Genomic DNA, 25023 nt, shown 5'->3' on the forward strand with positions numbered 1-25023 from the left:
TAGGTCCATATCGTTATTTTACCGTAACTCTGAAATTTAAGAAGTCATTTATAGGAAACCTTTATTAAACTTTTTCATTTTAGTTTCCTCTAATATCTTAATCATGGGTTAGGTTAAGTGCGACAGAAATGAAGCCATGAAAAAATAAAATTAAAAACTCCAAAGAAGTTGATGAAAGTTGAAGGTACATGTCATACTAAAAATGAGCAGTCTTCCTTATAAATGTTATTCCTGTTAAATAAATTATGCATGAACTCTAAATAAAGTCACATTATCATATAATTAGTATGAGATCTCATTCTCACACATGTCCTATATATCCAAAGCAAAGAAGCTAATCTGTACCCTTTTTAGGCATTTGCATGCCAAAAGTTATTTAGTCCAAAATTACCACACGCCACTAGGGCTGGCAATTTGGGCCAAAGCAACCGAATGGGCCGAAATTCGAACCGATCCGAACCGATTTGGGCCGAAAATTCGGTATACCGACTTTCGGCTCGGCTACGGTATGCCATACTATATACCGACGGTATACCGTACCAGCCGAATATAATGTATACATACAGCAAAATATACATATATGTATAAAAATTGTGTAAGAAGCAGGGTTCGAACCCAGGTCCTCTTCCACACAGGCTCAGCTCCCATCCACTAGAGCAGAAGCAGCTCTCGATATAAAATGCTACAAATTTTGTATGTATTTCTTACTTAGTTCTTATTGTCAAAAGTCAAAACCAACAAACCCTAATACCCTATCACTTACTCACTCGACCCCAGCCTCTCTCACTTCATCAGTTCTTCTTTTTTCTCGACCCAAACCCCGCCTCCCTCCCCAAAATCATCGATCCCAGATTCCAGCCCCTAAAATCATCAAAACCATGGACAAATCTCTTGCAGTACGACATATCCCAAATCCCCAGCCTTATTTCTCCACAATTTTGACTGATTAACCTTTGTTGTTTCAAAATCCCCAAACCATCGAAACCCTAATTCTGGAAAAGTGTTGTTTCCTTCACCGAAAGGTAATCTCTACTCCTATTCTACGTTGTTATTCAATTTTTATTGTCAATTACTTGATTTTGATCAAAAGAAACTCCAATGTCAATCACTTTGTAGTGGCTATTGATATACTAGTGTTACAAGTTTCACCTATACTTTTTAGACACCAGCAATTCGTTTTTATGAGCGATAAAGGATGTTTGGCATTGCTTTTCACCTTAGGGTCACTTTGTAGTGTAAATCTGCTTTGCGCTTGTACGTTTATGCTTTTGCTTTATTTATAATTCCTTGTATTTTTGATACAATTCTTGCATCTTTCTTTGCACATTATTTGTTTTCTTCATTCATGCATTGTCGCATCTCTTCTTTGTACTCCTTTATGTTTAATAAAGTCTGACCTCCTTATTATCCAACAATAAAAAAAAATTATTTTAAAGGGCCTTATAGAAAGTACCCCAAAGAAATATCATTTTTGATACAAATTAATTATTTAAGGCATATTGAATAAGTATATTTAATGTATCATAATTTCATTTAAATTACAAATAATAACTTGAGTTTTTATTTATTGTTATTTTCTGTATCTGTTTGGTTGATGTGCCTAGTCATTCTTTTGTTTGTGTGTGTATGTGTGAGCATTCACTACTGGCTGGTAGCAAGAATGTCCACATCCCAACTACCACTCTCCTAACCTCCTCTAGTCTCAGCTGCCCGTGTGTTTCCCAGCTTCAAGCTCTCAACTTTACCTAGGTACTCCATTTCCCTCATCCCAAATTCTTAAACTTTCCCCAAATTTCTTAAGCAGAATCAATTTTACTGTCATGGGTATGAGATGGATATGATGTTGAAATAGTAAAAGGTTTGAGCTAAAAACTTGTGTATGGCAGAAGAAAACAAAAGATTTGAAATCCGAAGAGGGCCCTAGTTCTTGTTAAAGCTTTTGCACTGTGACTTTCGCAACCTCTTCTAAATCAAAAAGCCACGCTGGGGTTTGGTTAAAGCTGAGCCTCGGTGAAATGGGTCGTATGAAAAGGCGTGAGTTGCATTCTAATATTGAATGACAATCTAGACTGCTCCCAACATTTTTTTGGTGTAGCTTAACTGATACACTATCTGCCATCACAGTTCTTGCGTTGATCAAAAATCTTTGTGCTGATCCATCTCCATGATTTGATAGTCATTGTCTTGTTATACCATTGCCATTGTGATTTTTGTTATTGTTTTGTGATGGAAAATGCTCTAGAACCCACATTTCGGCCGGTTATAAGATTACGAAGGGACCCTTTTGATATGTTAGTATGAGCTTTTGTTTGTTGCTGTAGGTTATGCATAGTTGTTTTTTTTTTGTAGTGAGTGGATTGGGAAAGTTAACAAAACATTTTGGTGTGGTGAGTGTGATCTAGAAGCGTACTAATAATGAGCAAGGTTTGAATGAATGTTAGTTGGATAGTTGGTTTGCATTCAGCTATGAATACGTGTAATTTCGTAGATGGTTTTGTTGAAAAGGGAATCTAATTTCCAGTCCTTGCTTTTGTCATAGTTTGGAGAGAAATTTTACAAGAAAACAAGAACTGGAAATTTGATTCCCTGTAAGGAAATTGGGTACCGTATTCACAGGCATTTATCTATGAATGAATCATTGTATGAGCTAATTACTTTCTTTATTATGGTAGGCGTTTTGGTTCCTAAAGAAGTCTATGAAGCCGGAAACTCATAGTTTATATTGTGTTGTGCTAAGTTCCTGTGGTTTTGGTCACTTTGTAGTGGCTATTGATATACTAGTGTTACAAGTTTCACCTATACTTTTTAGACACCAGCAATTCGTTTTTATGAGCGATAAAGGATGTTTGGCATTGCTTTTCACCTTAGGGTCACTTTGTAGTGTAAATCTGCTTTGCGCTTGTACGTTTATGCTTTATTTATAATTCCTTGTATTTTTGATACAATTCTTGCATCTTTCTTTGCACATTATTTGTTTTCTTCATTCATGCATTGTCGCATCTCTTCTTTGTACTCCTTTATGTTTAATAAAGTCTGACCTCCTTATTATCCAACAATAAAAAAAAATTATTTTAAAGGGCCTTATAGAAAGTACCCCAAAGAAATATCATTTTTGATACAAATTAATTATTTAAGGCATATTGAATAAGTATATTTAATGTATCATAATTTCATTTAAATTACAAATAATAACTTGAGTTTTTATTTATGGTTATTTTCTGTATCTGTTTGGTTGATGTGCCCAGTCATTCTTTTGTTTGTGTGTGTATGTGTGAGCATTCACTACTGGCTGGTAGCAAGAATGTCCACATCCCCCACCCCCCCCCAAAAGTTAATTGCTCACTTTTCCAGTTTGAAGAGAAGACTGCATGTATGTATATCTCTGCTTCTACTGCAAGCAAGATTCTATTTGTGTCACCCTGAACAGTTAATGCCCATGCGTTCCAGTTCACAGTTTTGATTTGTGCTAAAGCATGTCTTACAAAAGATATTTTCAGTAGAACTAAATCACTTGAGGAGATAGTTTTACCTAGAGTGTAATACTTTAGTACTTAAGGAGATAAAATTGTTAGTTCTTACTTCTTAGAGACATTGTTAACTTTGTTGGTTGCTTCTTGTGGTGAACTCCCTGTCAATTGGTTGGGGCTGTTCAAGTTTCCGAAACATAGATTACTAATTGCCAGTATTAAACAGCGCTGTGCATACTTTTTGCTTACACTGTGTTACCTGTATCCTGGTACATGTATTCTCTCTAATTGACTCCATCAGCGGCTTTGGTAGCCACCAAACACCACATATTATCTTTGTTCGATTTGTCTGAACAAGAAATAAAAATATTCAATAATTATCTATTCAAACTCGGTTCATAGTTTCGTCGGATAGAATTCATTTTTAAGTGTGTAACTTAAGAGTTGGGCAAGCTCTAAAGTGGACTTCTTACAGTCATGGGCACTGAAGAAACAAAAGACCCTTTCAAAGGGGTGGCTTGGAAAGCTGTTGGTAGTGATATGCAGAAGAACCCTGTGATAAACCAGGTATAAAGAAGCAGCTTCCCAAAAAGATCAGGCAGATTCCAGAATGCTATTTTCTTCCTTGTAGATCGTTGCTTTATAATATTACCTTTTCTGGAGCATGTATTGCTGGTGGAATTGGTGCGGGAATGCTGGTGGAGATGTGGATCAACAAGAAAGTTAGAGAGGATGGAGGCGTACTATGGGTGTTTGACAAATAAAGCTTGTAATGGCATTGCATTAGGAATTTTTAATTTGGCATAGGCTGTATAGACATCAAAACTTGGCTAATGTTTGGTTTTGACAATAAATTTACTTATTTTGTTGTGAATGACAATGCTTAAATCCCCCTGTGTATGTGTGTGTGTTACTTTCTTAATAACCAAGAATCACATAGGTTGCAGGAAAGCATTTAAATTTGGGCTTTGTTTAGTAATAGTATCCAACCTCAGTTTGGATGGCATTTAAGACTTCTTTTAGTTGGTTCATGAAATTATCAGTTCTCATTTAGTTTGAAGTGCATTCTTAACTTATTTTCAGATTAATGGTTTTCTTACTGCTTATTTGGTGGTTGCAGGTATGCTGCCTGTACTGAATGTGAATTGACATCTGCTCTCTTCAAACATGTCATTATCACGGGTTTGTAGAAGAGCTGTTCCCCTGTTCAAGAGCGCACAACATTTACCTCTAGAGTCTAGATGCATACCCAATTATAATTTAAATGGCGGTAGTACTGTATACCAGAGGCATTTTGGCCATGATAATAGGTGGCGCCCCAAGTTAGGTTCATTTAACAAATGTGGTCATCATCAACCCTTTGCTGCTCAATCTCTGTTGAGAATCCAGCAACTCTATTCTACTCAGGCTTCCACACAAGAGAAATCACGCAAGATGCTAGTGTACCTTACGGGTTTGGTTTTTGCAATGGTTGCAGCCAGTTATGCAGCAGTTCCTCTCTATAGAAGATTCTGCCAAGCTACTGGGTATGGTGGCACTATCCAACGCCGTGAGAGTGTTGAACAGAAGATTGCCCGACATGCTAAGGACGGCACGGTCACCACAAGAGAGATTGTGGTGCAATTCAATGCTGATGTGGCCGATGGAATGCAATGGAAGTTCACTCCTACCCAAAGAGAGGTAAGGGTCAAACCTGGTGAAAGTGCACTTGCTTTTTATACCGCTGAAAATCGAAGTTCAACTCCAATAGTTGGTGTCTCTACATACAATGTTACCCCAATGAAGGCTGCAGTTTACTTCAATAAAATACAGTGCTTTTGCTTTGAGGAGCAGCGCCTTCTTCCTGGGGAGCAGATTGATATGCCTGTGTTCTTTTATATCGACCCTGAGTTTGAAACAGATCCAAGAATGGATGGTATCAATAACATAATTTTGTCCTATACCTTTTTCAAGGTTTCAGAGGAATAAAGTTTCTTAACTACCTTCATACTATTGTGAAGACGATTCTCATTAGATTGTTGTTAGCAACTGAACACACAGCATCAGGCAAGAAAGAGGGCAGTAGATATACATATACATCAATGTCTTCGTGGTATATTCTACTTCTTTTGTTACTTCTATTTTTTTATTTTTTGGCAGATTAATCATTTCAATTTTGCCAGTCCCTTAGACCTGATGGATTTTGAAAATATTTGACAAATCCAACAGACTAAAGATGATCGGCTACATTCTTTTGTTACTTCTATTTTCGTTCTTTGGCAGATTAATCATTTTGATCAACTTATTCAGCTGTGGTTTTTCCTCAACTAGACAAGAAAAACCTCACAATAATCGGATGCTTAAATCAACTTTATCTCTTGGAAAATTAGGCTAGGCATTACTTGTTGGTTCATAAAGCTCAGTACAAGAATGAGTGTGTTTGGTTCCTATCAGGATCATGAAAATGCCACTCCCACATTTTAGCATCCTTGACTCCCTGGCTGGCTTAAACCCTACCGTTTGGGACACTCCATTGGTTTCTTCCATCAAAACCTTACCCTTTTCTCATTGGCTTGCCTCGACCAATCTCGCTTCTCCAATCTCCATATAAATTCAAAGTACACTCATTCTCACCTATAAACACAGCTCTTTTTGCTCTGTAATTGCAAAAATGGCTTAAACAAATTAGACTAATTAGTTGTCAGATGCTTAGAAAGAAAAGAACTAGTACTATAATCTAAAGCTCTAAAACCGTGTCCTTTTTCCTAATTTTATAAGATTAGTGCGTACACAATCTAATACCGCCCCACTAATAATCGTGTTTAAGTGGCTACGCGAGTGGCTAAACCCTGATAGTAGTGGCCACTAAGTTGACCTAATGTTAACAATTCCTTTTTCCTTTATATAGTTAGTTGCTGTTACATACATGCATGCATCACCATTTCCACTTAGGTTGAATAATTGAAGTGATGACAAGATGTATAAGCAAATTCTGTTTTCTTCTTTCTTTCAACTAAAGCAACAATTCTATGTACGATGTGATATATCATATATGCATGTACGTGTAAGGCAGCAGAGCATCAGTTCTGTGTTTCTCCTCCACAATGTCAAAGGTCTAAGGGTAAAGTATTTTCAGTTGCTACTATTTGCTGATTTATTTATGGTTATATTCAAGTAACTAGCCGATTGAAAACGAGTATTATGCACAGTACCATTCAAGATCTTTGCATTTTGCAATGTTTTGGGGTCCAATACAGGTCGCATCGTGTCCCTAGAGTGGCAGAGGTTATCGGCACCTCCTATCGATTAGTTGGGTCAAGATTAATTCTGATAGAGTTGGAAGCATGATGAGGGGGTTGGAGGTTATGGAGCTATTTTTAGGGATTATATGTGATATTTTCTTAGAACTTTTGCTTCTAGTCTTGATATCTCTAGTTCCATTGCGGCGAAGAGATGGTTGTAATGAGGCAATTGAGCTAGTGTACGTAGGTTCGTGACTGAATGCACATATGGCTAGAAGTCGACTCTTCTCTTATTCTTGATTTTATTAAATCTCCTTTGGTTCCCTGGCAAACTTTTTGTTAGATGGCTTAATTGCTTTTATTTCTCAACTGACTTTTCATGTTTCCCATATTTTTCACGAAGGAAATAAGGTAGCCGACGCTTTAGCGAATTATGGCACGATTTCTAATATGGTGTGGTGCGACGCTTCTTCATTTTTTTATCTTATCGTATTGTAATAGCGACCAATTAGATCTTTCTCAGTTTCGGTTTCGATAACTTGTTTCTTTTTTATTGTCTTTGTAGGGAGGTTTGATTTTATCACTCTCATTTTTCATGAGATAAAGGATTCATGAATTAAAATGACCCTGATCATAGGTTGGAATACTACAATAGGCAACTACTCCATAAATTGATGCTAAAACAAAATCACTTCGCCTCGTAGACACTCTATCACACGCCGGAATTTGTGATTGTGATACGCTGGAGTTTGGTCCCAATCCTAAGTTGCTCTTTTTTCCTTTAATAAACTGCAAAAGATAGGAGCTACTGCTACTCTATCTAGCTTTAGAATTGGCTAGGCTCGCTCTAGCAAAGGACAACTCAATTTTGACACAATCCTTAATCCTACATAATTTTGACCTTACGAGTTAAGAGACTATTTCCAACTAAGCCTTGTCAATTCAGGGTCTTAATTAATAAGTTGGGTCTTAATTAATAAGTTGAGCTTATTTCAAAATAAAACATGACTAACAGTTACCTTCCAACCTAACCATGTGAGCTCAGTAAGTGATTGATAGGTATATGAAGAAAAGAAATCAAGAAATTTGGTTAATTAGTTTACAATTTTTTGTGATAATATTGAGTTTTGCTGGAAAATCAAGTACCATGGAAAAAATGAAGAAAATTTCAATCGGAAGAAGATAGGAGATGGCGAAGCGTGTCAGGCAATGCAACAACTAACTACAGAACAATTGTTTTTCAACTTTCATGTGTGGGTCACCAAACTATTTGTTTTATCTGTAGAATATGTGTTGATCGTTTATTTTCTTTTTATCGTTTTAAGTTTAACTGATGATGATGTTCTTTTTGTTTTTTTTTTATCTTAATGAAAAAATAGTTATTTGATATTCTAGCTAATTTTATAGTGATCCGAAATATTAAATTTATGAATACATACGAATTATTATATTGATTCAATATAAACTTACGTACATTGCATGCGAAGTTTTACTACTTGGAAGTATTATAAAACATTCAGACAGACTTGGAGAGATAGTGATTACACAGCCGCCTCACCCAATATATTTTTATAGGCTAATAGGCGAGAGCCTAATCATGCGGTTCTGATCTCCGCCAAATGTTTTTTTTTTATTATTATTATTTTTTATATATTCTTTATTTTGTTGAGAATTGAGATGAAGTTTGATTAATTTAATAATAATAAATATGAATTTCAAAAAATTCAGATGTATGACTCAAGTAATGTACGAAAACATCATTCTCAGAGTGTGTAAAATGTATGCTGGTGGAGTGTTGGTTTATCCATCCACATGCTACACGACTATTTGTATATTCATACAAATCTAGATCTGCAAATTGCAATACTCTCAACAAAATATAGATCCAATTTGCCAGTATACTTTTTTTTTTCTTTATATGAGCATGTGGAAAACATATACTTCAAAAGAGTAATATAAGATTGATTTGGCTTAGGGATGGCAAAAATCCCCAATGGGGCGGAGCTCCATTGGATACCCGCCCCTAATGGGGGGAGAATTCGGGGATAAATGGGGAATGGGGATGGGGATCTCAAATCCCCGCTATCTAAAATTGGGGATGGGGCAGGGATGATATTGTGATCCCCATCCCCAAACCCGCCCCATTAATATATACATATGGTTAACTTATATATATTTTTTAATTTATTTTTTATAATATAAATCACAAATAATGTTTTGATTTTTGCACTCACTGAATTATGATTTATGAATTTAATTATATTTTAAATTTATTTGTTGTAAATTTTGATTTTAAAAAAGGCAATATGAGAAAAAATTATTTTATTTATTAAATTCTTATTGGGGATTTGGGACGGGTTTGGAGGTTTAGTCTCCAATGAGGATGGGCACTGGGAATCCCCAATATAATTTTATTGGGGATTGAGGCGGGGATGGGGGTAGAAAATGACCCCGAGGATGGGGATGGTATTGTGATCCCCATCCCAAACCCGCCCCATTGCCATCCCTAATTATTTTGGCTCATCACTTCAAAGCATTCCCATAATCCCATATTCCCATTACATAGCTTATTTTCAAACTTTGATTACGCTTCATGATTAATGGAAAAAGAACATGGGATGAGTGAAGTACAGTGAAGTCAATTGCCCTGCAATTAATATACCTATTTCTTCAATCTTCCAGTCAATTAGGAGTAAGAGCAACTCTAACAGCTTCCCTATAATTTTTGTATAATAGGGAAGCAAAAGTCAAAATTTTAGCATATTTTTCTTCTCCAACTCCAACAGATTCCCTATTTTACAGCAATCTCTAAAATCTCCATATTCTTCCTTAAATTTTTAGTGATTGCTGTAAATATAGGGAATTTGGTTTTCTCTTTCCTCACTTTCCCTAAAATAGGGATAGTTATAGGGAATCTGTTGGAGCAAAAGAGGCTTATTTTTCCCTAAAGTAGAGAAAAATTAAAATATGGGAAAGCTGTTGGAGTTGCTCTAAGGCCTCGTTTGCTTGCCGAAAAAGAAATTGGTTCTTTGGTCTTTCCCATGAGTATGAGAAAATAAATTTCCCACTAGTTTCCTACCAATGTTTAGGAACACCGGGAAAATAATCGCAAAATGTATTTTACTTTCCTTTCCAATGTTTGGTTTGTGCATGAATAGAAAAGAAGGTAACATCAATTTTCCAATAATATCCTTATTATCAAAACATAAAGAATTCAAGATTCAAATTTTTTTGGATAATTTGGTAATAACAACCATTAAAATAATCTTTAGAGTATGCAATTAATGCAGGGAAAGTATGAGGGAAAATGAATCCCATGAGGTGTGGGAGGATCTATTTTCCCTTCATGTAGGAAAGTTGTTCATTTCCCTAGGTGTGCCAAACACAGGAAATGATCAACTTTCCTGTCCCAACCTTTCCTTTCCGTGAACCAAACGAGGCCTAAAGATGACACATGTTTGATGAAATGTTTATAAATAAGTTAAGAGCATTAGTTTTAGATGATAAAATTTATGACATTAGGCAATTAAAAACAAGTTGAACTGAACTTAATTTTAAAATGTAACTGACTGTTAAATGAGTTTCCCGATTTTATCTGCATATCTCGCCAATTATCTATACAATTTGTTGGTCAAATTCCTTATTTATTAATTTGCCATCATATTGGGTTCTCAATTGCGACCACTCTAGTTTTCACTATTAGGGAACATTATGCTGCAAGTTACAATAAAACCATCTCTAACCCTAGAGAACGCGCCCCATGAGCGGAGTAAAGGCAAAAACTCCCGAAGGCTTGTTGTCTCCAGGCCGAACGCTGCAGGCGCCACTGCCGCAGCGTTCCGGCCCGAGAGGGGATGCTGATGGTGAGATGCGGAGGGTTGTCTGAGAAGAAGCGTGGTCTGGGCAAGAAGGTTGGGTCTTCGACCTTGGGCTGGACAGACAGTTCATGTTCTGTCCCTCTCAGATCGGAGACGATGGTGGGTGTGGAGCAGCGACTTGATGGCCCTTTCAGGTGGTGGGATCTGGAGCTACCGTTCTGGCGATCTGTGATGCGGTGGACCGGTCGCGGTTTTGGATCTGGTTGCTGTCGTATGTGGGTTGTCGAATCTGTCTGCAGCGTGGCCAGGCGGCGCGGTGGAGTAGGGTTGCGGCGGCGTGGCGTGGTGATGCGTGGCGGCGGAGTGGTGACATCGGAGCTCGCCGGCGGCGAGAAGGATGGTCTGGGGCGCTTGCTCTCTGTTGGGGAAAGAGATGTTTGGGCTAGGCTTGTTTTCCTTGGGCCTCGCTGGTTTTGTTTTTGTTTTGTTTTTAGTTTTGTTAGGTTTTGGGGTTTCTGTCCGGTTGGTGTTCTATTTAAAATAAGTCTCTCCTCTTGTGAGCGAGGGTTCGGGTATTTCTGTGTCGTGTCGATGCCATTGTTATGGTGTCATGGTCGGTCTGCTGTGTCATGGTCTGATCTTTGGTCGGTGCTTTTTGGTTATCAACATGATGGTGAATCACCCTTACACGTGGTCTGGCGGTTTTGGGTCGCAGTGTCCGAACGGGTGAAAACAGTTCATCGTAAGGTTGGTGGCTGGGTTGTATCGGTACAGGTTTGGTTGTTATTCAATGTAGCTCGGGGATATGAGCGTAAAATTTGGTTAGAGGTTGGGCCTTTTTGGCTCATGGAAGTCACTCACGTTGACGGTCCCGTAACTATAGATCCAATGTTATATAATCTGATGGGTTATTAATGAAATTTTCTTTTTCTCAAAAAAAAAAAATTGCGACCACTCGTTCTGACTTCTGAGTAGCCAAACTGCCAACAAAACCATATTGACACGGATAATGCACTTCAAAACGGCCGTAATTTGTGCTAGTTTGCCACCCCTAGCAGTAGGTTTACCGTTTACCCAATGGGACAAAGCAATAGGGCAAGCGAACTAGATCTGCCCTCCAAAATGTCACCAAGGATCGATATCTGGAGTGATTCATTCATTTTCTTTTTCATTAGCAAGAAAAATTGATTGATAATAAATAATGGCTACTCAATGGCCTGTGATGTATAAATCCCAGAGCTGATTTTGACTGTTGCCAATAAGATGCATGCCCTAATGTCTACAAAGACCTTCAAAAGTTAATTTGCTCCTTCCAATGTTAACAAAATGCACCAGAATCTGAGTCCCATGCACATCCTGGTTAAGTTTGCTTGGCTAGAAGAAACATTGATAAAGCACCATCTTTTGGACTCTAGCTGGAGTGGGATCTGTGAAGAAGAGCTCAAGCCAGAAAATAGAACTATTCCTTCTTCTTCTCTCCTGAAAGTCTGAAACATTCGCTGAAACATCATCGATCACCACCTTTTTCATTTTCATTGGAGCAAAAACACAGTGTACTAGCTAGCTAGAAAAATGTAATTTTGGGTTTCTGGGTGGGTCTCAGAGTTCTCAGAGCTAGAAGAAGATCGAGTTAAGGTTTCGTACTTAGAGCTGATTTAATGCTTCTGGGTTCTGCTCATTAATAAGGAAAGTCCAACCATCACAGCCTTTCTGAGCTTCTCATCAACCATTCCTATGGTACCAAAGAGGTCAAGTTATTTACAGTGTGTGATATCTCCTATGTCGAAGTGGACCCATTAGTCAGTGGGGCCTTCCACAAAATTTTTTCTTTTATACCTTATATACCCTAGTGCTGGTGCAAGCAGACACGGAGCCAAAGATTTGCCAAACCCTTCCCATTATCAAAACCCAAATTTATATTCTGATTAAAAATCCATGGAATTTAGAAGAAAAAAGAAAATTGCATCCTACTGTCCCAAAGCAGATGATAATTACTCAGTATAAGCCAGAAAAAACTGGCATACAAGGCCAAATGTTTGCTTCTGACTGTTAAATCTCGACCCTTCCTTCCTTATCACACCCGTCTCTCTCTATATCTCTTCCCCCCTCTCTTCCTTCTATTTTTGCCCTTCTTCCTCTTCATTGTTATATTGCCTTGCTTCCCCATTATCCAAACTCTCTGAAGCTCACACAACTCAGAGAAACCTAGAGAGGCCTTACCTTCATTCATATCCTTCTCCACAATTAGCTTATAAGCTATGGTTTTCTATATGGTTGGTGCAGCTCAGTAGCTCATACCTATTTATTGCTCTTTGCTTCTCGTATCTTTCAACTCATTGATATAGTGCAATAAAGACTTGCTCTGTTCTCTCTTGCAATAGTTTTCAGACAGTTAGGTAATCATTACTATAACTCCACAGTCTTGCAATGAATACTCTAATTCCATTTTCAGAGGCTCTGTACGTGGCCTCTGCTATGTTTACTGCTTTCTTTTCCATTTCCTCTTCAATTCAGCTATTTTATCTTGAGGATATGGATTACTAGTGTGTGGTGGTACTGGGTTTTATGACTTTTGTCCTACTGAACTTTTGCTTAAAGTAGAAGCACTTTTTCAATACGGCTCGTGTTCTAAAAACCTTATCTTTCTCCTTGGGTACTGTATTCTTGCTAATTAAGATTGATTACACTAAAACAGTTTCAGGTAGCTATTTGGGAGTGTAATAAGCATCTTCAAGCTTAAGCTCATTTCAAACAAGAAAGCTGAAAATGGCACCCAGAAACAGTCGTGGAAAGGGCAAAGGTGGAGAGAAGAAGAAGAAGGAAGAGAAGGGTATCAATTAGCTTCTCTTCAAATTGTTTATTTACCACCAAGTTTTATTCTTTAATAAAAAAATTGATTAAACTAATTGTGTTGCTATTTTTTAATCACTATGCAGTTCTTCCTGTTGTGATGGACATCACTGTGAACCTTCCAGATGAGAGCAGTGTTGTTTTGAAGGTGATTGATTATTAGCGTTAATTTTAAGAATAGTCTTTGTTTTATTGCTTTTATTTCACATGGGCAATTTTTATTTTTTTGCTGGGTTCTAGCGACGTGGTTGATTTGGGCTACATGGTGTCTTGATTATTCCATGCCCAAAGACAGCATGAAGTCTCAAAATTAGTTCTTTGGTAGGTTTGGTTCATGTGGTTAACTCCAAAGTCCAACCTTTAGACACCATCAACTTCCATGATAGAATCTAGAAAAGCCTCTTGCAAAGCACTAGATGTAATCTGCTTTTCTTGTCCTTATTTTTCTTGCTTATGGCCGGCAAGTTTACATTAGCAAATTAACTGTCGGTATTCTGATTCTCAAAGGACAAAAGTTTCTGTTGCAATACTTATTACCACTCCTCGTATCTCTTTTGCTGATAACTATTGGATTTTTGAGCATATTGGTGGAATAACTCTTGAATTTTAGCAGGGAATATCGACGGACAGGATCATCGACGTTCGCCAACTATTATCAGTCAACACAGAAACTTGTAACATCACCAATTTTTCACTATCCCATGAGGTAGTTTCCACAACCCACATTGTCATTATTATCTTTCCTCACAATTCCAAATTTTTCATTTGTGTGGAATCCAGAAAGGTGGAGTTGTAATTATCCATGATTCGATTGGAGCAAATTGAATGTTGTACAAGACATTTCATTGCCAAAAAAGTCTTGGACACGGCTTTCTAACCATTAAAATTGTCCGACTCACCAATTACGTTGCAAAAAAATTAAAATTTTCTTTTTAAATATCACCCGCAATTCATTCAATATTATATAAAATATTTTTACAATTCCACCCCAATTATATATGTGTCGACATATAATTCGTCAGATTATTAGATAGTAGTAGTTTGACCGCCTGACTCAAGATCTTCTTATCTTTGCACTCGGCGTCTATTCCATCACGGAATCTAAAAGAATCCTGCTCATCTCAAATTCTTTTTTTTTAACATGTGCCTCAACGGTTAGCAGAATAAAAGCAACGTCCCATTTTCTATGACTCTACGTCTCTACCAAAATATTAAAGTCAAACGACCATAAAATCATCGTCGTTCATTGCAGGTAAGAGGGAAACGTTTAAAAGATACGGTGGACGTCTCCGCACTCAAGCCATGCGTCATCACCTTGGTCGAAGGTAAATACTCTAACCCAACCCGACCATCTTTAACTTTAACTTACCCATACGGCACCGTTTTGGGCTTTCTTCACCTTCATCCTCCTTGATAAAAGCTCACTGTTCAAATTTTTCTCAGAGGACTATGATGAAGAGCGCGCCACCGCGCACGTGCGGCGCGTGCTGGACATCGTGGCCTGCACGACGAGCTTTGGCGCGTCACCGACGCCTCCGCCGACTCCGGCGAAGGACCAAAGCCTCAAGCCCGACGCCTCGTCCGCAGTCCTCTCCGGTAAAAATGCGCAGGATAATAAGACCGCCAAGAAATCCACCGCCGCGGCGGCCAAGCCTCAAGGCTCCGCCGGAGCCGATAAGCGTGACGTGGCGGTCGACTCGGACGCCGAGCTGAGCCACTCTTGCCTCAAGCTCGGTTCTTTCTACGACTTCTTCTCTCTCGCTCATCTCACTCCCCCGCTGCAATGTAAGCCCTTCTCTCTCTCTGTCTCTGTCTCTCTCAGAGACTGAGGGATAGTATTGTAATTTTGCTTAATCTGATTGTTGCAGTTATCCGAAGGGTGACGAAACGACATGTCGATGAGATTTCCGGCGATGATCACCTGTTTTCTCTTGAAGTAAGACCTTCTTCTACAATGGCATCTTTCACACTAAGAATTGATTGATTAGGTTTGAAATTTTGAAGGTTGAAAATTGATGTTATATGGTGGAAATGGTCAGGTGAAGCTTTGCAATGGGAAGGTGGTTCTGGTTGAAGCTTGCAGAAAGGGATTCTATAGTGTAGGGAAGCAGCGCATTCTGTGTCACAACCTCGTCGATTTGCTACGCCAGCTTAGTAGAGCTTTTGACAATGTTGGTTTGCCTAGTTATGCTTTCATAATGTGAAATGTGAGATGTTTGTCAGCTTTGTATTGATTATGTGCATGTTTATCTTGTATTTTAGGCTTACGATGATCTGCTGAAAGCATTTTCGGAACGTAATAAGGTACACTATTGTTGTGCTTTATTTCGTGTGTTGGTTTTTGTTGCGGTGTTACTTGTGTGTTTTGTGATTAATTAGTTTTCTTTGGTCGTTTGCAGTTTGGGAATCTTCCCTATGGCTTTCGAGCAAACACATGGCTTGTACCGCCTATTGCAGGGCAGTCGCCTTCAGGTTTCCCTGCTCTTCCTGTGGAGGATGAAGCTTGGGGAGGAAATGGAGGGGGTCTAGGAAGGGATGGGCAATTTGATCTGATTCCTTGGGCTAATGAGTTTTGGTGTATTGCATCTATGCCTTGCAAGACGGCGGAGGAGAGGCAGGTTCGAGATAGGAAGGCATTCCTTCTTCACAGCCTATTTGTCGACGTTTCCATTTTTAGAGCCATTAAGGCTGTGCAGCATGTGATGGCAAAGCCAGAATTAACATGTTCAGCTGCAAACAGTGAGGTTCTTTATACTGAGAGAGTAGGGGACTTGAATGTGATCGTAACAAAGGATGTTAACAATGCGAGCTGTAAGGTGGATACTAAAATTGATGGAATTCAGGCAACTGGAGTGGATAAAAAGAATCTAGCACAACGAAACCTTCTTAAAGGGATCACTGCTGACGAGAACACCGCTGCACATGTGAGTTATTGTCTGGAATATTTTTGTTGATCAGTCCTACTCTCTTACAGTATGAGATTCCTATTTTTATTTTATATATATATATATATATATATATTTTTTTTTTTTATCTCGGTTCATTTATGATAAGTCTTCATTAACATATGGGTGCAGGATGTCACCACTCTAGGTGTTGTCAATGTCCGATATTGTGGTCACATTGCAGTTGTGAAAGTTGAGGGCAAAGAAACTAAGAAAGTCAGTTCTCCATCCCAAAGCATTGACCTCCTTGATCAACCTGAAGGTGGTGCCAATGCCCTTAATATCAACAGGTACTCATTAATGTGTGATTATGTAAAGCTATCAACCATCTGTCATGGGGTTTTGTTAAATGAACCTAACTAGTGCCTTGATCCTTGCAGTTTGAGATTACTACTTCACACTACTACACCTTCAGAGCAGAATAAACTGGCATCACATGGGCATGGTCTGGAACATGAAGAGCTTTCTGCTTCCTGCACTTTTGTTGAGAAGCTATTAGAAGAAAGTCTTGCTAAGCTTGACAAAGAGGAGCTAGATTCTGATAGTTTTGTGAGATGGGAACTAGGAGCTTGCTGGATACAACACTTGCAAGACCAAAAAAATACAGACAAGGATAAGAAACCATTGGGTGAGAAGGCTAAGAATGAGATGAAGGTCGAGGGACTTGGGACACCTCTTAAATCCCTTAAGAACACGAAGAAGAAATCAGATGGAGCCAATATTAAAGTGCAGTCTGATAGCTCAAAGTCGCATGCAGATGGTGTTGTGGGAGAAGTAGAAAATGCTATAGGTTCTGTGGAATCAAAGTTTGAAACCAGTGCTAAAGAAAATGAGCTTGTGCTGACTGAGATGCTCTCTGACGCAGCCTTCGCTCGACTAAAAGAATCAGAAACTGGACTTCATTGCAAGGTAATACATAGTAGGTGTCACTAGAGGCTGTACGGCATTTATTTATTTGTTTAATACCTATTGCTTGTTGCATGTATAAAGTTAATGTTCCTTGTGCTTGACAGTCTCTGCAAGAACTGATTGACTTATCTCAGAAGTATTACTCTGAAGTTGCTCTTCCAAAACTGGTAATGAAACAATATTATTTGATTTATATTTCTTCTCTCCCTGTATGTAAGTATTATTATGAAGATTCATGTTTCTAGAATTTATCGTAAAATGCAGGTAGCCGATTTTGGTTCATTGGAACTTTCACCAGTTGATGGTCGAACTTTAACTGATTTCATGCATACTAGAGGTCTTCGGATGCGTTCTCTGGGGCAAGTTGTAAGTTTCTTTCTAAGTTATGGTTTTTACTTTACATGTCTTATAGATATACACCCCACTAACTTCTTCCTGTGTCCTCAAAATTGTTGTATATGGTCCATTTCTTTTGAACTTTGATACGTAGTTCTTGTAATATCCCATTTTTCAGGAGGTTCTTTTGATTTATGTTACTTTGATAGTTTGATAAATGTTATAAATGAAAAAAAAAAAAAAACAAAGAGAATGATAGTTTCTCCGGCTTGCTCAGTACCACTTTTATTATGCATTTGTGACTGTTGGACAATGTTAAAACTTAACAAGCTTCCAATGTTTTTAAACATTAAACTATTAAAGTTAATTCTGCTCGTTTCACTTATAAATACCATTAACTTGCACTATCTCTCACATCCAAACTGGAATTCTCCAATAATTTGAATATGTTTAGAGGATATGTAGAATGCTTCTTAGTGGGTTTGATGTTGAATGACAATTGCTTTTGGTTGTGTTTAGGTCAAGCTATCAGAGAAGCTATCACATGTGCAGTCCCTTTGCATTCATGAGATGATAGTGCGAGCTTTTAAGCACATACTTCAGGCAGTGATTGCTGCTGTTAATAACACTGAGAAAATGGCTGCCTCGATTGCTGCTGCATTGAATCTTATGTTGGGGGCTCCAGAAAATGAAGAATTCAATAAGTCTTTCAATGTGCATTCCCTTGTGTGGAGATGGCTGGAAGTATTCTTGCGAAAGAGATATGGATGGGATGTTAGCAGCTTCAACTACAATGATGTGAGGAGATTTGCGATTCTACGTGGCCTGTGTCATAAGGTATATAGCATTAGTCAATGGATAGTAGATTCTAGATGGCCTGCATATATTAACATTGTCTAAGAAATTCACTTTATAAATCTACAAGGCTCATACTTGCAATCATGAATTTGCATTAAGCATTCTCTTTCCTGGCTTCCTTCTTCTTTGAATGCAGTGATCTCTATAATATCATTGTATACGAGGGTTAAGTTATACAAATATAATATCTTTGTGTCTCATTTAATTTCAGGATACTTGTACATAAAGATATTATTTATTGTGTAATTAATAACAAGAATTTACGTATGGACAAAAATCAGAACACCGACATTCTGTTCTCTCTTTCCTGATTTTAGGTGGGCATTGAGATGGTTCCACGAGATTTTGATATGGAGTCTCCAAATCCATTTCAGAGTTCTGATATTGTCAGCTTAGTTCCAGTACATAAGGTGATGACTGGACATCAAATATTAGAATCATCTTTTTCTTTTCCACTTGAGTTTAAGTTTTTTTAATATTACTGTGTCTTCTGTTTCTTTCCAGCAAGCTGCATGCTCTTCGGCAGATGGTAGGCAACTATTGGAGTCATCAAAAACAGCCTTAGATAAGGGAAAACTTGAAGATGCAGTTGCATATGGCACTAAGGTATGTGGTGCTCGAACAGTTTCTACTTCATTTGTTTATTAGTATTCTAGTTGCTGACTGACTATACTTTTTTGGCATTTGTAGGCTCTTGCAAAGCTGGTAGCAGTTTGTGGTCCATACCATCGAATGACAGCAGGAGCTTACAGCCTCCTTGCTGTAGTTTTATATCACACTGGAGATTTTAATCAGGTCTGTTGTTATCCCTTTTGTTTTGGTATTCCTGGAACATGCCTGACACCAAAAATGTTACCTTTCTTGATCAATCTCTGTCCCTTAACCAACAATCGTTAGGGGATTGGAAACATGTGATATACTTTCATATTTTTATTGTTAAAGGCTGGGAGCAGCTTGTGCTTCTAATATGAAAAGAGCATCATGTTTCCCTTTCTCTTACTATTGTTTCATGCCAAGATGACCAACTATTTGTTAAAATCACAGGCTACAATTTATCAGCAAAAGGCTCTGGATATCAATGAGAGAGAATTAGGGCTTGACCATCCAGACACCATGAAGAGTTATGGGGATCTTGCTGTGTTCTATTACAGACTTCAACATACAGAGCTGGCTCTCAAGTATGGTCTTTTGCTTGTTTAAAGTGTTCTTTTCATATGGAATGTCTTAAAACTTATATGGGGAATCGTTTTTTGACTGCCAATTGGTTGCTTTGAATAAGTCACAATCTTATTGGTTCAAGCTCATGTTTTTGTATGGCACATCTCTTTGGACCCTAAAATTCGTTCATTTCTACATGACTTGATTTTGACATCATGATTCCTTCAACATATGGAACCGTCCAACTGGGTATTTGGCAATAACCAATTTTGTCGTGCTTTGCGAAAGTATCTCAATTATACAAAGAAAAACATAACAGGAGAGAGAAAGTCATAAGACTCATATCTGCATAGTGCATAGCATATAGTCACTGATATTTATGTTTTTCTGACTTACTTTTCCCATGAGTAAAAGCTTACAATTGCTCCTTTTTTCTGATTCAGATATGTAAAACGTGCTCTGTATCTCTTGCATCTCACATGTGGACCATCTCATCCAAACACTGCTGCAACATACATCAACGTGGCTATGATGGAAGAAGGCCTGGGAAATGTACATGTTGCCCTCAGATATCTACACAAGGCTTTGAAGTGTAATCAGAAGTTACTTGGCCCAGATCATATTCAGGTTTCCTTTTGTTTGTTTATTTATTTATTTTGTAATATATATTTTTATATATAATTTAGGCTGAAGCTAGAATTTTCTTTATTCAGATTATTGGTGATATGTTCTTAAAGATTCTATTTGATGCCCAGATGGAACATCTGAGTAGCAATAGTTGCAACACTGTGTAGTCGTGTTAACCTGGAGTCTTGGTTGTTTTTCGTTGTGGATGGGAATAGCAATTATGGAAAGGATTTCATAGATGGGCTAGAAGATTGTTTCAAATGAATATTTCAATCATATATAGAAAATTTGATTTTGGTTTTTCTTTTCGTTTATTCCCCATTGCGTTTCCATGCCAGTTATAGTAATGGTGAACAACTTGATTGTTAGGAGTTTCTCTTAGGTGGTAGTAAAGTCATTACTTCTAACTCTAACCATCTCCCAATAACAAAGTCTTTTTAACTAGCAGTATATTATAGGTCAGATGCTAGTCACTAGGCAGTTACTGGAAAAAATGAGGACTTGGTTGTAACAAGTAAACCACCTGTGAAACATTGTGCCATTTTGCATATGTGCTTACAGATGTGCTACCATATTATTTATTTTATATATTAATTTTTTATTTGCTTATTTACTTGAGAATTAAGTCATCTGAAAGTTAAAATCTCTCCAGACAGCGGCTAGTTACCATGCTATTGCAATTGCACTCTCATTGATGGAAGCATACCCTTTAAGTGTTCAGCATGAGCAGACAACATTGCAAATTCTGCGTGCAAAGCTTGGACCAGATGATCTACGTACACAAGTATCTCTCTTATCTAGTCATACGTTTTTTATTTAGTTTTATTCAAGTATCATCTTCTCCAATGGTTGATCTTTACCATTTATATTTGAGATATTTGATAATACCTTCTTATCTTGATTAAATTATTATTATTATTTTTTTTCTTGAAGTTAAACACTAAAAGTTTTGACCATATCGTGCAGGATGCTGCTGCCTGGCTTGAGTACTTTGAGTCCAAGGCTTTTGAACAGCAAGAAGCTGCAAGAAATGGGACTCGAAAACCAGATGCATCTATAGCCAGCAAAGGCCACTTAAGGTTTGTTAGCAAGAACTGATATAATGGAACTTCGTTTAATACTCAAGTTGATATAATTTACTTTCTACTTTTCCGCACCATTGGAATCATCAGCTATCCATCTACCTAAATTTGATTGACGTGAAACAAAGACATGGATTGAATCTAATAATGGATCACTAAAATGGACTTTTCTCTAATTAAACATATCCTGCACTGAAACTTTTTCTTATTAGTACATATCTTTCTTAATAATTTTTGGTTTTCACAAAATTGGCAGCGTATCAGATTTGCTTGACTACATCAATCCCACTCATGATGCTAAAGGGAGAGATGTGGCAATGAAGAGGAAAACCTACATAACAAAGGTACGTTGGAGCCTTGACCATGTTTATGTTTGGTTTTGTTTGCCAATTTTATACACATCCTTAATGTAAATGGAATCTGGGATAAACTTAAATCAGTTTCTTGTTACCAATATGTCCAATAGAAGATGAAATCTGCAAATTGGTCCAGACATATTGGTTACTATGAAACTGATAGAAATGTTTCTCAAAATGGATCAATAAAATACTTTGATGGCAAGCTATATTTGACAGCCTCTCAGATTTGGAAAGGAAGACAGTCAATAGTCCAGTTGTGGGCGTTATGGAAACTTCTTTTTTGGTCTTGAAAACATTATGGAAATACCTCATCCTGCATTGGAATATTATTTGTTGTAATGCAACTTGTTAAACTATTTCAATTTACTGTGCAGTTGAAGGAAAAATCCTATCAAACTATCAGCTCAGCAAGTTCTGACGAATCTTCAAAAGAAACCACAAAAGAGGTTTCAGACGAAGAAACACATACACTTGAACCAAGAGAAATAACAGATCCCATCCAAGAAAACATCCCGGCTTCAGTTGAACCCCAGCATGTTGTAGAAGAGATTCCTGAGGAAAATTCAAACATGAGCTCTTCTGAAACACATGTTGAAGGGGAAGATGACTGGCAACCAGTTCAAAGGCCTAGATCAGTGGGTTCATATGGGCGGCGTGTAAAGCAGCGGCGGGCAGCTATTGGGAAGGTTTATAGTTACCAGAAGAAATATGTAGACGCTGATATGGATTACCCTTCAGTGAAGAATACTAACCAAAACAGTAGGTATTACCTTCTAAAGAAAAGGCCAACATCTCATGGAAGTTATACAGAAAATCAGATTGCGAATCCCTCCCAAGGTACTAAATTTGGACGGAGAATGGTAAAAGCTGTAGCATACAGAGTCAAGTCTATGCCTTTGTCTACCAAAGTTGTTGCAGCAGAAAGTTTGAGTTCCTCATCAGAAGTCAGTCCAAATGTTTCACCACATGGGATTGGTCCAGTTAAAGGTTCTATAGTCAGTCTTGGAAAATCTCCTTCATACAAGGAAGTAGCATTGGCTCCACCAGGTAGTATTGCTAAAATGCAAACTGTTTTCCCTCAGAATGGCATTCCAGATAACCATGAGCATGGTATCCAAAGACAAGAAGAGGAAATAATTGAAATCAAAGGAAATTCCAAACCAAAGGCTGTAGTTGAAACTATACTTGAAGAAAAGAAGGATCCTGTATTGGTTTCCACAGATGTTTTACGAGAGCAAACTGGACTTGTTGAGAAGAAAGAAGATACTAATTCACCTGAAGTGAAGGAAGATAAAAATGCACTGATATTCGGGACCGTGGATGAACTTGGATCCAGTGCTGTTAAGTTTCAAGAGGCAGCAGTTGATAACGTATTAGTAGATGGACTGCCAAAATCCATTGATTCTATTTCTGCCAAGGAGGGACTCTGTGAGAACAATCCATCTGGCACTTCTGAATCGCATGATTCCAACTCCACTTTGCAAGGAGTAGATGATTTGGAGGCATCCTCGCTTGTTACTTCAGCTGATACTCGGGGATTGCCAAATAAGAAGTTATCTGCATCGGCAGCTCCATTCAATCCCTCACCATCCACTCGTGCTGCTTCGGTTCCCATGAACATTGCTATACCTTCTGGTGCGGGTTCTGTCCCAACTATTGCACCTTGGCCAGTAAACCTGAATATTCACCCAGGGGCAGCTACTGTCTTACCCACAGTTAATCCCATGTGCTCCTCTCCTCATCATCCCTACCCTTCTCCCCCTGCTACCCCGAATATCATACAGCCTTTGCCATTTATGTTCCCTCCTTACAGTCAACCCCAAGTTGTACGAACCAGTACCTTTCCTGTGACTAGTGCGTTTCATCCAAATCATTACACATGGCAGTGCAATGTGAATCCTAATGTATCTGAGTTTGTACCTACAACAGTTTGGCATGGTTGCCATCCAATGGAATTCTCTGCCCCAGCACCTGTTGTTGAGCCAATTTCTGATCCCTCTCCCTTGGAGTCAAAAATTCAGAACGATGATTCTGCTCCAGTTCTGCCAGTGGACATTGATAATGTGGGGGAAACTAAGAAAGAAGCGGACATTCTAACATCAGAGGCAACTTGTAATCCATTTGAAAGTGTCAAGGAAGTTGGTCCTGATCTTTGTGGGGTTGAGAATGCTCAGAACGAACCATGTGACAGCCCAAATGGAAAAGTTGGAAGTATCGCTGAAAGGACGACTGATGGAGAGAAAACCTTCAGCATTTTGATAAGGGGCAGAAGAAACCGAAAGCAGACTCTGAGAATGCCAGTAAGTTTGCTCAGTCGACCATATGGCTCACAGTCATTCAAAGTCATATATAACAGGGTGGTCAGGGGGAATGATGCGTCCAAACCCATCAGCTTTTCATCTAGTGAAAACTGCACAGCTACTGCTACATAAACCCTAATTTGTTTCTGTTACCAATCGGGTATAGCAGACCCTCGTCGATTGTATGCAGAAGGGACAGGATTCACTTGATCCCTTGGCTCTTACATTCACAACCTTGTGATATTCTACTTATACATGGTTGGCGTAAAAGAGTTCAGGTTAGTGCTCTGAAGCTCTGACTAAGCCTTGTTGTAGCAATTTATTCTCATTGAGTTGTTTATAGTAAATTTAAATGGCAAAATACTTTAATTTTTCCTGATCAAATGTATATTCTCTGTCTGAACTGTTATGTGCAGGTTACAGTAGGAAGCTCACTTTTGTTGGAACTTCCATGGGGAGAGTTTATGGGGTGAAAATTTTGGTTCATCACATAGTAAGAAAATTTTGTTATTCTGGATGTTGGAACCACAGTGCATTTGAAACTGATATTGGCTATTTTGGTTACAATAAATGGGATTTTGATTTTTAATTTGGATAAATTGTACATGACTTGATTATTCTTTGTCACCATTCCTTCTCTCATTTTAGATGAGTATTAACACTAGTTTCAGTGAATCACTGTTCTGTTGCACTTACAATGATGTTGTGATTCTTGTTAAATCATTGCCAGTTAAAGTTCAGATTAAACGTTTGGTTGTTCCTACAGAATTAAACGTTTAGTTGTTCTTCATAAAGGCTTCCGGAAAATCCTAGTGGAAGGAGATTCTTTGATCTTTATCGGGTGTTTCAACCGTCTGTTTTCCACTCTTAGAAGCAAAATAGTCGTTCTAGGCATACAGTGGTCGAGTGCCCCCTTTGAAGGGAAACATACTTTTCAAGTCTAGAAAAGCATAAATCGAGGAGAGAAGAAAGAAAAGAACGGACATTGAAGCACAATTGCAAATTGGAGCTCTGGTGACAAGTCCAGCAAAGCACCACCAATCGCAGTGCACCATTGCCAGCCACCACCCCTGTCGGCTCTAACACATCACCA

The 25023-nt window shown here is 38.2% G+C and overlaps 2 protein-coding genes and 1 non-coding gene across 10 annotated transcripts; all 3 read left to right on the forward strand.

The window, feature by feature from the left end:
• The first annotated feature begins 753 nt into the window (after window positions 1-753).
• Window positions 754-5638, forward strand: LOC112181979 (cytochrome c oxidase assembly protein COX11, mitochondrial). Of its 3 annotated transcripts, XM_040512117.1 has the most exons (3): window positions 754-1022; window positions 3943-4034; window positions 4588-5638. In XM_040512117.1, exon 3 carries the CDS (start codon window positions 4635-4637, stop codon window positions 5433-5435), a length of 801 nt encoding a protein of 266 aa, XP_040368051.1. In that variant the 5' UTR covers window positions 754-1022; window positions 3943-4034; window positions 4588-4634; the 3' UTR covers window positions 5436-5638. The 3 variants fall into 3 exon arrangements, with proteins under 3 accessions (XP_040368051.1, XP_024176159.1, XP_024176158.1); XM_024320391.2 differs by lacking the exon at window positions 3943-4034; XM_024320390.2 differs by lacking the exons at window positions 754-1022; window positions 3943-4034 and adding an exon at window positions 1605-1749.
• LOC112183203 lies at window positions 3607-3744 on the forward strand. Its single transcript, XR_002929793.1, has one exon. It is a non-coding gene; the product is annotated as a small nucleolar RNA snoR137 (small nucleolar RNA).
• Window positions 5639-12566: 6928 nt separating the features above from the next.
• On the forward strand, window positions 12567-24628 carry LOC112181980 (protein TSS). 6 transcript variants are annotated; one of them, XM_040517226.1, is made up of 26 exons: window positions 12568-12779; window positions 12888-12902; window positions 13202-13336; window positions 13443-13504; window positions 13967-14062; window positions 14609-14681; window positions 14800-15141; window positions 15225-15292; window positions 15396-15527; window positions 15619-15660; window positions 15756-16280; window positions 16434-16591; window positions 16682-17210; window positions 17315-17377; window positions 17475-17576; window positions 18066-18383; window positions 18722-18814; window positions 18909-19010; window positions 19095-19199; window positions 19449-19582; window positions 20006-20189; window positions 20842-20973; window positions 21156-21268; window positions 21528-21615; window positions 22005-24208; window positions 24347-24628. In XM_040517226.1, exons 3-25 carry the CDS (start codon window positions 13273-13275, stop codon window positions 24060-24062), a joined length of 5583 nt encoding a protein of 1860 aa, XP_040373160.1. In that variant the 5' UTR covers window positions 12568-12779; window positions 12888-12902; window positions 13202-13272; the 3' UTR covers window positions 24063-24208; window positions 24347-24628. The 6 variants fall into 6 exon arrangements, with proteins under 6 accessions (XP_024176163.1, XP_040373160.1, XP_024176160.1 ...); XM_024320392.2 differs by having other exon boundaries at window positions 12568-12902; XM_024320394.2 differs by having other exon boundaries at window positions 12568-12902; window positions 13970-14062.
• The last annotated feature ends 395 nt before the right edge of the window (window positions 24629-25023 follow it).

The sequence above is a fragment of the Rosa chinensis genome, chromosome 1 (genome assembly GCF_002994745.2).
Source record: "Rosa chinensis cultivar Old Blush chromosome 1, RchiOBHm-V2, whole genome shotgun sequence".
In the NCBI taxonomy this organism is placed as follows: Eukaryota; Viridiplantae; Streptophyta; class Magnoliopsida; order Rosales; family Rosaceae; genus Rosa; species Rosa chinensis.